This window comes from Urocitellus parryii, chromosome 4 (genome assembly GCF_045843805.1).
Source record: "Urocitellus parryii isolate mUroPar1 chromosome 4, mUroPar1.hap1, whole genome shotgun sequence".
NCBI classification, from domain to species: Eukaryota; Metazoa; Chordata; class Mammalia; order Rodentia; family Sciuridae; genus Urocitellus; species Urocitellus parryii.
In genome coordinates this window covers 54679588-54692924 of record NC_135534.1, presented here as the reverse complement: position 1 = coordinate 54692924, position 13337 = coordinate 54679588, and the positions used below count along the sequence as shown (strand labels likewise).

The following is a 13337-nucleotide window of genomic DNA, read 5'->3' as shown; positions in this document are numbered from 1 at the left end:
TTAGATGATTGAAAAGATTCCTATGTCTTTTAGTATTATATACTCCCAAATAAATGATAGTCACATGGGAAAATTACAATGATGAATAAACACAAGCCTTCTGATGTCCAAGGAATCACACTCCCAATCCTGCCATGGCTCACACCTTTTGAATAATATCAGTAATAATATGTCAAAGTTTAAAGTGTTAGTACTGTCTTGAAAGAACAATGCAGTATGATTGTGCCAAGGACACTATATAGAGCAATTTCCTGAAAAGCTAAAGACCCCTTTTCTTTGAAACTGATAGGGGGTTGAAAAAAATGAAAGAAGTTGCCCAAAGGTTAGTGGGTCCAGTGCTAATGATAAGTCTATAAAAATGCCTAGGTAAAAACAAAATCTAAATTCCACTGTGTAGTTAAGAAGTATGTCTAAGAATACAGATACTTGATTTGAAAGCTCTTGTTTGTAATATTTACATATAATGTGATCATTTTGATTATAATTGTCTAATTGTATTTTTTTAATCACAGATATGACTATATCAGACCCAAACTGACCATTTTGTATTAACTTTACTGAACATAATATCCCATTTAATATGCCAAGAAATACATGAATACATGTTCAAATGGCTCCTGCTTAATTAGGCAAGTATTGTTTTTTATCCTAGTTCACACTGTTAAACAAAATTTGAGTAAGAAGTTTGGATTGCTTTTTAACTAAAATGACAAGTTCAAGTGTATGCAGAGCTATGGGGCAATTCTTAATTAATCTGATGTGTAGGTGGATTGTTAAGCATCTGAATACATTGTTGAGTACATCTGAATATATTGTTAAGGATTTAATGATATTAACTGTATTTATGGTTGAAGACAAACTTTAAGTATGGAATGATAATAATCAGTTGGACTTTCATAATTATTATAAAGTGAGATTTCTCAATGATGATTTGTCAAATGTACTTAATATTAATTCAGCTATATTCAGCTACATTCTGTCTTTTAACATTCCATGCCTTTATGTTTCAAACATGTTTCTTGTAAATAGCCAGATTTTTAAATATTCAATTTGACAATATATCTTTAAACAGATATTTTTGTCCATTTACTTGTAATCATTTCTATATTTGGACTTGTTTCAACCATGTAAATTTATTATTTCAATTCATTCCTCCCATTATATGTTTTTAAAATTCTTTCCTACTTTAAAAATTTGATATCTATATATTCTCTTTTAGCACACTTTCATGTACCTTTGTTCTTGCTCCCTTCCCAATGCCCATCATATAGATATTACCTCAAATTTTAATTTTAGGTTATTATGAATATACTTTTTCTTCTTACTCAAGAAGATACCAAGAAAGCCAACCAAGGTATTTAATGACTATTGCTACACATAACTCTATGTAGCATCTCCTGGATTTATTTAAGTACTTCTTTCATCAGGTGTTTTAAAGTGTTAGACTCAAGTAGTAAACCCCCGAGGCTATGTATATTTGAAAACATTTTTATCATTCTCTTTCATACAAATGACAATTTCTTTCTTTTTTTTTTCATACCAAGAATTTAACCCAGGGTAGCTCTACTACTGAGCTACATTCCTACCCCACTTTTATTTATTTATTTTTTAAATTTTGAGACAGGGTCTCACTAAGTTGCCAGCTGAGCCTTGAACTTGCAGTCCTCTTGCCTCAGCCTTCCAAGTAGTTTGGATATATATATAATTTTGTGCACCACTGCACCTCTTTTTCCTTTAATACACTTAAAATTTTACAGTCAGTCTTGCATCCAATACTGCTGCAATGTGATTGTTCTGTTTGATATGATTTGCTCTTTCTTTTTAGGAGATTTTAAAAATGTGTCTTTATTTTTGATATTCTCAAATTTTGTCATGTCTCTCAGTTTTTCCTCATCACCCCAAACATCTGAAATCTTTTTTCTTGCCTTAAATCTGATGAATTCATCTCTATAATTTCTTAAAAGATTTCCTTCTACTCCTTTATATTTTTCTTTCTGAGGCTCTTATATGGTTTTTAGCACCTTTAATTTAAGTTAAGGACCCTGGCTTCTACTCCTTAACTCCTTCTCTTATATTTTTAATCTCTTTACCCTCTCCTACTTTCTCTGTATAAAACTCTACACTCTGATCTTTAACTGTACCTATTTTACTATATAACCTACATAACTGCATTCTATACTTCAACTATTATATTTTTATACCTAAATGGTTCTACTTGGTTATTTTTTAGCATTTCATATTCTTGTTTCATATTAGTAATACTTTATTTTCTCTTTCAATATGTTCATTTTGTTGATTTTTAAATTTGGGGGTTGCCTATTCTAAAGTCTATTAAAAATTTTAAGGTATAAACTAAAAATATCTGGGGAGACTCCTCATTTTTCAAAATTATTTTCAGAAAAACTAAAGCATAAAATTTTGAATAGACTATTCCAAAAAACACATCATTTTTTCCCAATCTACAAAACCAGCAATTCTAAACTTTATTTTACCTTATAGCATTTTCCCAGTCACCTTTCTCTCTCTCACCTAACACTTGTACTTAGTTTCAATTTGTGTTAATTTTCTTTTAATGTCTTATTTCTCTCCTCTTTTCTGTTCCTACTCATCACCCTAGTTCAATCTTCTTTGTCTCAGCCAGTCCTACTTCAGTTCTCCCAGTCCTACTTCAGTTCTCCAAATTCTGCTTGCCATCATGAAGATTATATGATACACTGTTGCTAGAAAACTGTTCTTGAAGTTCTGTCTGTTCTGGCCCACAATCCACACACCAACCCACAAATTGAAGGTGTTGTCCTATAAAAGTCTCAGGCACGTGCTACTTGTTCCCAAGTTGCTGTTCCAAGTCCCTTATATGGCTCTTAGTTCATCTCCTTACTAAGGACCCTGTTTTCTACTCCTTAACTGTGTGTACATGTTTATGGCTCCCTGGAGATTTTTCAACTCAAATTTATTCCCAGGGCCCTTCCAGCTTTAAGCTATTTCAGGCAGGAGTTCTTCTCTCATCCTGGAGTCACAGGTATAGCCCACAAGCACCATCCAGGTCCACGCACACTACCCTACAAGGTCAGAAGGACAAAAGAGGAATTCACACAAGCCCAGCTGTGATCATGGTACTTCAGTGACTTGCAGTAGTAAACATTGCCATAGTGAACCAAGTGTAAAATAAAGTCTTAGTCAATGTCCAAGAGCAAAATAGCTCTTTCCTGCCTTTCCAGATTAACTACTACTCCCCTACATGGTTTCTATAGGTCTAGAAAAAGAAAAGTACTAACTAGTCTCTGAATATACTTCATGTTTTTTCTGTCTTTACATAGCTTTTATGAAGTTATTTCCATCTAGAATTCCCCTTCTTCTTATCCTAACTCCAAAACTAATTTCTATGCTTACCTATTTTTTATAGTCAGATCACATATTACCTTCACTTTCAAGCACTTTTTTATAACCCCCTAAAAAGAATAATAGCTCTCTTATTGGAAATTTAGTAGTAGTAGTGCTACATATATATTTGTGTATATTTATCATCCTCCTCCTGTGGTTTTTGTTTTAAACCTTTTACTAAAACTGTGGGCAACCTGACCACAGGGACTGTCCAAACTGATCCTGTGTCCCCCACAGTATGAAGAAGTTATTCAATAAATATCTGTTGTATTTTTAGTATATATCAGTAATTAAGTATCAAATAAATCTCCAGGTGTCTTGGCTCATGAACTTCTTCCTAACATGATTTTTATAAAAAGCTTCACTGAATATCTACTCAACAGCATATTCACATATATATACATAATGTATATATAATTAAGAATATAATAATAATAATAATAATAAGTCTGAACACACTTTATAAATCAATGAGCAAGGGCCCTGTTCACACATCAGGAAAGACTATTGTGAAATTCAGCCTTACACCCAATTACAAGTGTCTTTGCAAAATATGACTATAAAGTGCAGAATGGAACTTGCAGTAAATTATTCAAGGAGAGGAATATTAATCTTTGTACTCTGGTAATGTCTGATGGATTAAAATCAAAAGATACTTATTAAAATCAGTATAGACATTTAAATGACTATTGTCCTATTTCAAATAAGTCACCTGTGAGACGGATGCATTATAAAAATAATTTCTTTCATTTCAAAGAGAATACAATTGTTCTTAATTCTGGAAAGAAGCTAAAACTCTTTAACCTGAGATTGAAGCCCCCTCACAATTTTCTTTCCTTTTGTAGACTCATTTCCCACTCCTTTCCTTCAAGCATGTTTTCTGTCAATCATACTGAACTTCCTGATTTCACACTTGCTTGCCTCTGTACCTCCAGCCATTTAGCAATTTCTTAAGTCATTTATCATTTTCTTCCTTGCATTGTATCTTATGCATAGCTTGTTTTCCTTACAATATTGTAAATTCTTTATGTCTTATATATCTTTAACTATATTTTACTACAAAGCACAGGACCTAACATATGGTAGGCATAAAAAAAGTGTTGAAAGATTTACTTAATCTATGAATAATAATAAAGCTCAAAACTAGGGACTATCTTATGATAAGGCATAGATTAAAAATAATTTTCTTAACTTATACCAATGGTTTGTAAAATGTAAGTGGGCATAAGAAATTCTTGAGAAACTAGTTTTAAAATATAAATTTTTGGTGTTTCCTGTCACCAGAGGATCTGAAGAAATACCAAGATGTCATTGCAACTGTCTAATAAGAAACATTTATCTCCTGAATCACTATTGATGGTAAAGAGGAAAAAAGGAAGAAACAGATACAAGAGACACAATAGGACAATAGACACAATCCTGGCAACAGTAGTCATTATCACACTCTTCCTTTGCAGGAGAGGCACTTTTTTTTACTGTTTTTCCTTACATCTAACATTTAATTTTTGAAATCAGAATGAAAATATATGTTTACTTTAAAGTCCATTCACTTAAATGTAGATAGAGAAATAATTATTTTTCTCATAATACTTTTCAGATATATAACGTTTCAAAATACACAAGTTAAGCCATAGATAATTTTTTTGCCTACTACGGTCTTTGAAAAACATGTTGTTAGGTGGTAGGTAGTGCAAAAGACAGTGTAAATAGATTGATTCTAAAGCAGTAAAGCACTGAGAAAATGATCATGTTTTCTTTTGATTATTTCAAACAGAGGATATGAATTATAGGAAGTAAGACTTCAAGTGGTTAAGAAGAATAGTTTTGTCTTTTAGAAGTTTGTAAAATGCCAGTATTCTAAATTTCATACACTGAACTCCTCACTATAGTCCAATATAGTACACAATATCTGTCGCTTCTCTATCCATTTGGCAAAGACTTCATAGAGACAAATGTTACGGAGGATCAAAAATGGAGACTTCTGGAAAAATGACCAAAGCCAGAAATAAAGTTATACTAATTAGAAAACAAATAATTAAATGGCCAAACCCGAATGTTGCGCGGTGCAGAGAAGAGATAAATTTTTAAGACACGCCATCTGTTTTACAACTTTATTTTCCTTTACTACTAAATCTACTCAGTACATTTTTGCAATGATCTATCTAGTTGCAAACTCATTTGCACAATTACTGTAGGCCAAAAATAATTACTGTACTCATATCCTATGAGATATCAGCATATTCACAAAAAAGGGCAGATATAATTCATTCTTGAGTGAAGACTATTTTTTTAGCCTTTAAAGAAAAATATGATATTCAAAGAAATGATCAAAAATTGTCAAAGGAAAATTAGAGAATTTAAAACAGTAATACACTGTATGTTTATAGAACCTAAACTTATCTGGATCTTTTCTAAATGTTGTAGTGTTTAAAAGCATGTTGCTAGGGCCTCTTTCTCTATCTGTATTTTATCTCTTCAGACCAATGGCTTAACATGGCATCTACATACTCATGATTCTCAAATTTACATCTTTGGCTCAGAATTCTCCAGTTCCAGACTCACATATTCAATTAACTATTTGATATATCTACTTGAATGCCATGTAGGTATTTTAAACTTACAATTTCTAATGTAGAACTCTTGATTTACCACACTTGTTCCCCGTCAAGCAGTCTTCCATACCTCAGTAAATGGTCCCACTGTGCAACAGTCGTTAGAGCAAACTCTGGATGTAATTCTTGTTTCCTATATTATCCTCATTGCTCATCTAATAATCACCAAATTCTGTCATTTTTACTTTTAAAAAATATATTTCATATGTATTTCTTTTCATCTATTGCTATGTTGATATTTCCTATGTTCATATATGAATACACAACCAGTGTAACTCCACAGCGTATACAACTACAAAAATGGGAAGTTACACTCCATGTATATTTGATATGTCAAAATATATTCTACTGTCAGGTAAAAAAATAAAAATTACCAGTGGCTCGGGAGACCAAGACAGGAGGCACAAGTTCATAGCAAGCCTCAGCAACTTAGCAAGGCCCTGAGCAACTTAGTGAGACCCTGTCTCAAAAAAATAAAATGAGTTGGCTCAGTGTTTAAGTGGCTCTGGGTTCAATCTCTGAAAAAAAAAGTTCTGGTAGTATTTCAGCTGAGAATCCATCTAGTCCTGGGCTTTTTTTTTTTTTTTTTTTTTTGGAAGGCTTCAATTTTATTATTTGATATTGATCTGTTTGAGTTTTCTGTATCCTCCTGGTTCAATTTGGGTAGGTCATATGTCTCTAGGAATTTGTCAATATTCTCAAGCTTTTCTAGCTTATTGGAGTATAAATTTCAAACTAGTTTCTGATAATCCTCTGAATTTCAGTAGTATCTACAGTGATACTTCCTTTTTCATCTTGAATTTGGTTAATTTGAGTTTTTCCCTCTTTCTTTTGGTTAGTTTGGTTATTTATCCTTTCACAAAAACCAGCTTTTTGTTTTGTTGATCTTTTGTATTGTTTTTTATTACTCTCAATTTCATTGATTTAGGCTCTGATTTTAATGATTTCCTATCTTCTACTGATTTTTAAAAATATTTATTTTTTAGAAGTAGTTGAACACAATACCTTTATTTTATTTACTTTTATGTGGTGCTGAGGATTGAACCCAGGGCCTTGCACATGCTAGATGAGTGCTCTACCACTGAGCCACAACCCCAGCCCCTCTTCTACTGATTTTGATGTTGGTTTGTTCTTCTTTTTATAGGGTGTTGAGATGTAATACTAGATTATTTATTTGTTATCTTTCTATTCTTTCTCTTTCCTTTTCTTTTAACATATCAGCTCAATGCTATGAACTTTCCTCTTAGATCTGCCTTTATATTGTCCCAAAGATTTTGATATGTTGTATTACTATTCTTATTTACCTCTAAGTAGTTTTTAATTTCTCCCCTGATTTCTTTGCTATCCACTCATCATTCAAAAGTGTATTATTTAATCCCCAGGATTAGACTGGGTTTTTATCTTATCATTGATTTCTAATTTCATCCCATTATGATCTGATAGAATGCAAGGCATTATATGTATTTTTTTCTATTTGCAAAGATTTGACTTGTGACCTAAAATATGATCTGTAATAGAAAATACTCCATGTGCTGGTCAGAAGAAAGTGAATTCAGTCATTGATGAATGAAATAGTCTATAGATGTCTATTAAGTTCATATTATTAATTGTATTCTTTAGTTCTGTAGAAACTTATTTTATATTTGGATGATTTATCCAGTGGTAAGAGAGGCATGTTAAAGTCACCCAGTATTATTGTATTGTGGTCAATTTGATTCTTAATATTTAGAAGGATTTGTTTCATGTATGGGGCATAATTATGTATATTTCATTATTTGGGGCATAAATATTTATAATCATTATATCTTCTTGTTATATGATTCCCTGAAGCATTATGAAGTGACAATTTTTGTTTCTTCTGATTAATTTTGTCTTGCAGTTCACTCTTTATCTAATATAAGAATAGCTATTGCTGCTGGGTTTTGAGTCCCATGTGAATGTTATGTCTTTTCCCATCCTTTCACTTTCAGTCTATGGATGTTTTGCCTATGAGTTGAGTTTCTCGTAGATAGCATAGTGTTGGGTCTTGTTTTTTAATCCAATCTACCAATCTATGTTTTTCAATTAAAAAGTTTAGACCAAAAAAAAAGTTATTATTGTGAGATGATTTTTAGTTTCTGCCATTTTGATTTATTTCTAATGTTTAAATCAGACTTGATTCTCCTTTAATTGACTATTCTAGTGTAGTTCCTCCCTGTGCTGGTTTTCATCTTTATTTTTCATTTCTTCTTCATGAAATATTTCAAATATGTTTTGTAGTACAAGCTTTCTAGTTACAAATTCTGTTAGCTTCTGTTTATATTGGAATGTTTTTATTTCATCTTCAATTCTGAAGCTTAATTTTTCTGGATATAGTCTTCTTGGTTGGCAACCATTTTCTTTCAGAGCTTCATCTATATTATTCTAAGCCCTCCTGTCTTTTAGGGTCTGGGTTGAGAAATCAGTTGAAATTTGTACTAGTTTACCTCTAAATGTGACCAGCCATCTTTCTCTTGTACATTTTATTTTATTTTATTTATTTCTTACATACATGACAATAGTTGAATGCATTGCATTCATAATTATACATTCACAGCACAATTTTTTGTAACTCTGTATATAAAGTATGCTCACTCCAAATTATGCCATTATGTATGAGCTCTCTTTATTTTTTTTTGCATTACAATTCTTAATACACCTTTATACCACAATTTATCATATCTCTGTTTGTATATAACGTATGTTGACACCAAATCCACATTTTCATACATGTCTTTTGTATAATGATGACCATCTCCTTCCACTATCCTTGCTATTCCCCTTCTCCCTCCCTTTCCCTCCCACCTCTATTCCCTATGGGGTAATTTTCCTCCCATGATCTCCCTCCCTACAAATCCTATCCTTACTCTGTATGTTAGGCATTTTCATTATAATGTGTCTCGGTGTTGGCATATTGTGATTTTGTATATTTGGATTCCTATATGCCTCTTGTATTTAAATTTCCATTTCATTCTTAGATTTGGAAGTTTTCCTGATATTATTTCATTAAAAAGATTTTGCACGGGCTGGGGCTGTGACCCAGAGGTAGAGTGCTTGCCTACCATTCATGAGGCACTGGGTTTGATCCTCAGCACCACATAAAAATAAAATAAAGATATTGTATAACCTGTAAATAAAAAACATTTAAAAAAAGATTTGCATTCCTTTAGCTTGTATTTCAGAGCCTTAATCTCCCCCTGATAATTCTTAAATTTGGGCTTTTAATATTATCCCATATTTTTCTGTTCATGGTCTCTTAATATCTTTTCTTTATGGTCAACTTCATTTTCAAGATTATACACTTTAGGGCTGGAATTGTAGCACAATAGTACAGCACTTGCCTTGCATGTGTGAGGTACTCAGTTCAATTCTCAGTCACATATAAATAAATAAAAATAAAGGTCCATTGACAATTAAAAAGATTATACACTTTGTCTTTGAGTCTGAAAAATCTATCTTTAAAATGATGTAGTGATGCTTTGCATTGAATTTTTATTTGGCTTATTTTTTAAAATATTTTTTTAGTTGTAGATGGACACAATACCTTTATTTTTATTTTTTATGTGGTGCTAAGGATAGAACCCAGTGCCTCATACACATTAGGCAAGTATTCCACCACTGAGCCACAACCCCAGCCTTTATTTGGTTTATTGAGTCTTTCATTTCCAGGATTTCCATTTAGTTCTTTTTCAGAATCTTTATCTCTTTATTGAAATCATCTTTTACTTCATGTATTTTTGTCTCCGATTTCACTCTTAACATCATCATTTAACTCATAGAACATTTTAACTATGAACTTTCTAAATTCCTCCACTATGATGTTGATGGAGTCAAGTTGTTCAAGCATTAAGAGCTGTTTGGTATGACATATTCCCTTGCTTTTCCGTATTGTTTGTATGTCTATCCATCTGTTGGTATAGTTCTCACTTTTTTAAAGTACGGGAATATTTTGTGAGTTTCTTTCTCTTAAGAGCCCTAGGCAAATATCCAGGTAGTGATATCTTTAATCAATGTGTTTCCTCTTCTGATCCCAATATCAGCCCATTTTAAGAGATGCCACTGAATCTTATTTACTATAATCACTTCAGAGCCAACCTGATAAGAAAAGCAAAAAAAAAAAATTGTTGCTATTATTCTACATGGTTCCTCAAATCTAGAGATAAGCTTGTAATAAAGTTTTCTCAATTCTGCTTTTCCTTTCTGTGTTGTGAGGAGATCAGAACTTACTGCCTTGCTCCCTTCCATCATCTGTTTCCACTGCCAAAACCAGGGATTTTAAGTATATGTAAATATGCCATAACGGAAACTACCATTCTGTATAACTGAGTTGCACCAATTAAAATAAATTTTTTTAAATGAAATGACTACTCAAACTCCAGCCACCACATCATCATTCCAGTAACTAGGAAACAGGAAGGGCATAAACAATGCTATCCTCTCGCCATATAAAGTGAAAATATACCCATTTCCTTTCACATCTCACTGACCATCATGATGATTAGCAAAGAAGACTGGGGTGTAAAGTCTTAACTAGATAGCAAAGTTTCCAGCTAAACATCAGGATTCTTATTATAAGAGAAGAGAGAGAAAAGAAAAAGAAAAACTGAGAGGTAAGAAGCAGCTTCTTCCAAAATTCCTGCTATGGCCAGGTTGATATTCTGGGAGCAAGGATACTGAGGAAAGGTACTGGGTCTATGCTCAAGGTATTTAATCTAATGGTGGAAAACAATATGTAAATAAACAATTACTTAAGATTCAAAACTAGATAACATCCACTGTTTGGAGACTTTCACTTTTCTGAATCTCCGAAGATTCTTTATATCCAAGAGTTAAAAGAGAGGTGAATGGTTCCACTGCTTTATATTCCTGAACTACAGAGACTGCTTCAATATTCCACAGCTTCAATAATGAACATTTCTCAACTCTGTTCTACTGGACATGATATCTTCAAGACAAATAACAGAGCAAAGTTCATTTAAGCACCTATAAATATATATGAACAACTATGGTAACAGTTTTAACAATTTGAAAATGCTCAATTCAGAAGTGTGTCAAGATTTAATAATTGGGGACTGAACCCTAGGGCACTTAACTAACCCCAGAGCCACATCCCAAGTCCTTTTTAAAAAAATATTTATTTTTTTTAGTTGTAGTTGGATACAATACCTTTATTTTACTTATTTATTTTTATGTGATGCTGAGAATCGAACCCAGGGTCTCAATAAGTGTGAGCACTCTACTGCTGAGCACCAATCCCAGACCTCAAGCCCTTTTTTTGTATTTTATTTGCCTTTTTTGTATTTTATTTTGAGACAGGATCTTGCTGAGTTACTTAGGGCCTCACTAAGTTGCTTAGGCTGGCTTTGAACTTGATATCCTCCCGCCTCAGCCTCCCAAGACCCTGGGATTATAATAGTGTGCCACCACTTCCAGTAAGACTCAACCTTTTTTAACTTGAGTATATGCAAAACTACAAACCAAATGAAAAGATGTGAACAAGGGCACCATGTCAGAAATAGAAAAAAAGTATTATTACGACTTACTGTTAACCACTGGTTATCTAGTAGTTCCTTAGCGGTGATTCTGTGAGCTGGATCTACTTTCAGAAGTTGTTTCAAAACACTTTTAGCTGCAAATAAGGGAAAAGTCCTGAAAAATTTTATTTCTCTTAACTACAATTAATGTCATATATTTTCTAATTTATTTAGGATTAGGTCTGTATAATATAAGAGAAAGATTCCAAGTATTATCAGTAAAAATACCTAATACATTTTTAAAAAGCCTAAAGTGAAGTTTTATTGCATAAACTACCTCATTTAATGGTCTATAGTAAAAATCAGCTAGAGATCACCAAATTTTCTCTTCAATTTTTACTATGTATTTTCTGGCTTGGGGAAGTTTTGATTATGAATAATCATAGGGAAGATATCACTATTTCTATAAGTAACTAGCATTTATTTTCAAAGTAAATGTTATGACTAAATAGAGATGTAAAGCAGTTTTACAACTGGCCCACTTTCTTATAATAATTATATTTGCTTTAGCAAATAACAGCAAATCTATACTTACCACAATCACTGACGGAATTCCAGATTGGATTTTCAAAATGTAGTTCTCCCTTTTTTATTAACTCAAAAAGGGTTTCTTCTGAGTTTGCCAAGAAGGGTGCTTCTCCACATAACCTAAACAAAGGCAATTATTTTTTTTAAATATTTAAAATATAATCAAAATAAAGCCATTGCAAATTAAGTTTCTGCAGGTCTTTGAAATAGTGGTTCTTTATATTTACAGAAATGAAGAAGAGATCTCTCCAGGTATAAGAATAATCTGGCAAAAGAAGTATACATATATACACTGAAACCTTCAGATTTGCAAATGATCTAAAGCTCTTCCAGGTGAGGAAACATAAGCTTAAATGGGGTTCAAATACAGGAAGTATATGAGTCTAATTACAGCGTAACAGGAGCAGCTAATAGGGGAGGATACAGTTTGATGTGAGCAAGGGTAAGGCAATGGCTTAAGATACATAATGGAAACTGAACTTATGAAAACATACAATGAGTTGTTAGAATCTAATGAGAGTTTAGAGAGTAGAATGACTATATAAGAGTTTTATTCATGGTGAAAAACTACACAAACAAAAATAAATAAATAAATCAAGACAATGCTGATAATTTCTATAGGCTCTGAGACAAAGCCAAAAAGCCATTAAAATGGCCACAACTCATTAATCATGGTGTATGAAATGAAGGCTTGGATGAGGAAAATCAAATGATGATTTGACCCCTGTTCTGAAAGAGTGAAAGCTGAGTATACACAACAACCAACATCAGTAAAACCACAGAAGTATATTATAAAGTAAACCTGGGCCTGTTTATATATTCTATACTTCAGTAATTATAGTTACATTTTTTACTGATTTTCTTTAGTGATGTTTTCCAAGTTCTCCAAAAATCTAACTCATGAACATTTCTGAATAAGTCAAATTTGATAAATGTTTTTCATGATGATTACTTTCCCAGGAACTTTAGTTACTTTCATCCTACTGGTTTATCAAACTAGGCTGGACTACTAGAGCTCTTCATTTACCAGAAGCATCTTGTTAAGAGGTCAGTATTTATCAAATTAAAATGAAGTATTTATCAAACCTTCATTTTAATACTTAAAATTTATACAGAACTTTCTAACCTGCCTCTCACTCATCTTATTCGCCTTGCTATTTTTGGTTTAAAAACATGATTTTAAAAGTCATAAAAATACAGGGCAGAAAAATGGCCTTATGGGTGATTACTATGTATTATAACAAGTACAGTCCAGCAAAAGCCC

The 13337-nt window shown here is 32.3% G+C and overlaps 1 protein-coding gene across 3 annotated transcripts in view; it reads right to left on the bottom strand.

Annotated features, from left to right (window-relative positions):
- Positions 1 to 13337, bottom strand: part of Stk33 (serine/threonine kinase 33) — a 71116-nt gene that overhangs the window by 31655 nt on the left and 26124 nt on the right. For 2 of the 3 annotated variants that reach the window (XM_026409582.2, XM_026409581.2), the window contains exons 9-10: positions 12081 to 12193; positions 11555 to 11640 (exon numbers count right to left, since the gene is read on the bottom strand). In XM_026409582.2, the coding sequence (XP_026265367.1) occupies positions 11555 to 11640; positions 12081 to 12193 (199 nt within the window). Of the gene's footprint in view, positions 1 to 11550; positions 11641 to 12080; positions 12194 to 13337 lie in introns of all 3 variants that reach the window. The other variant, XM_026409583.2, reaches the window with a different exon arrangement.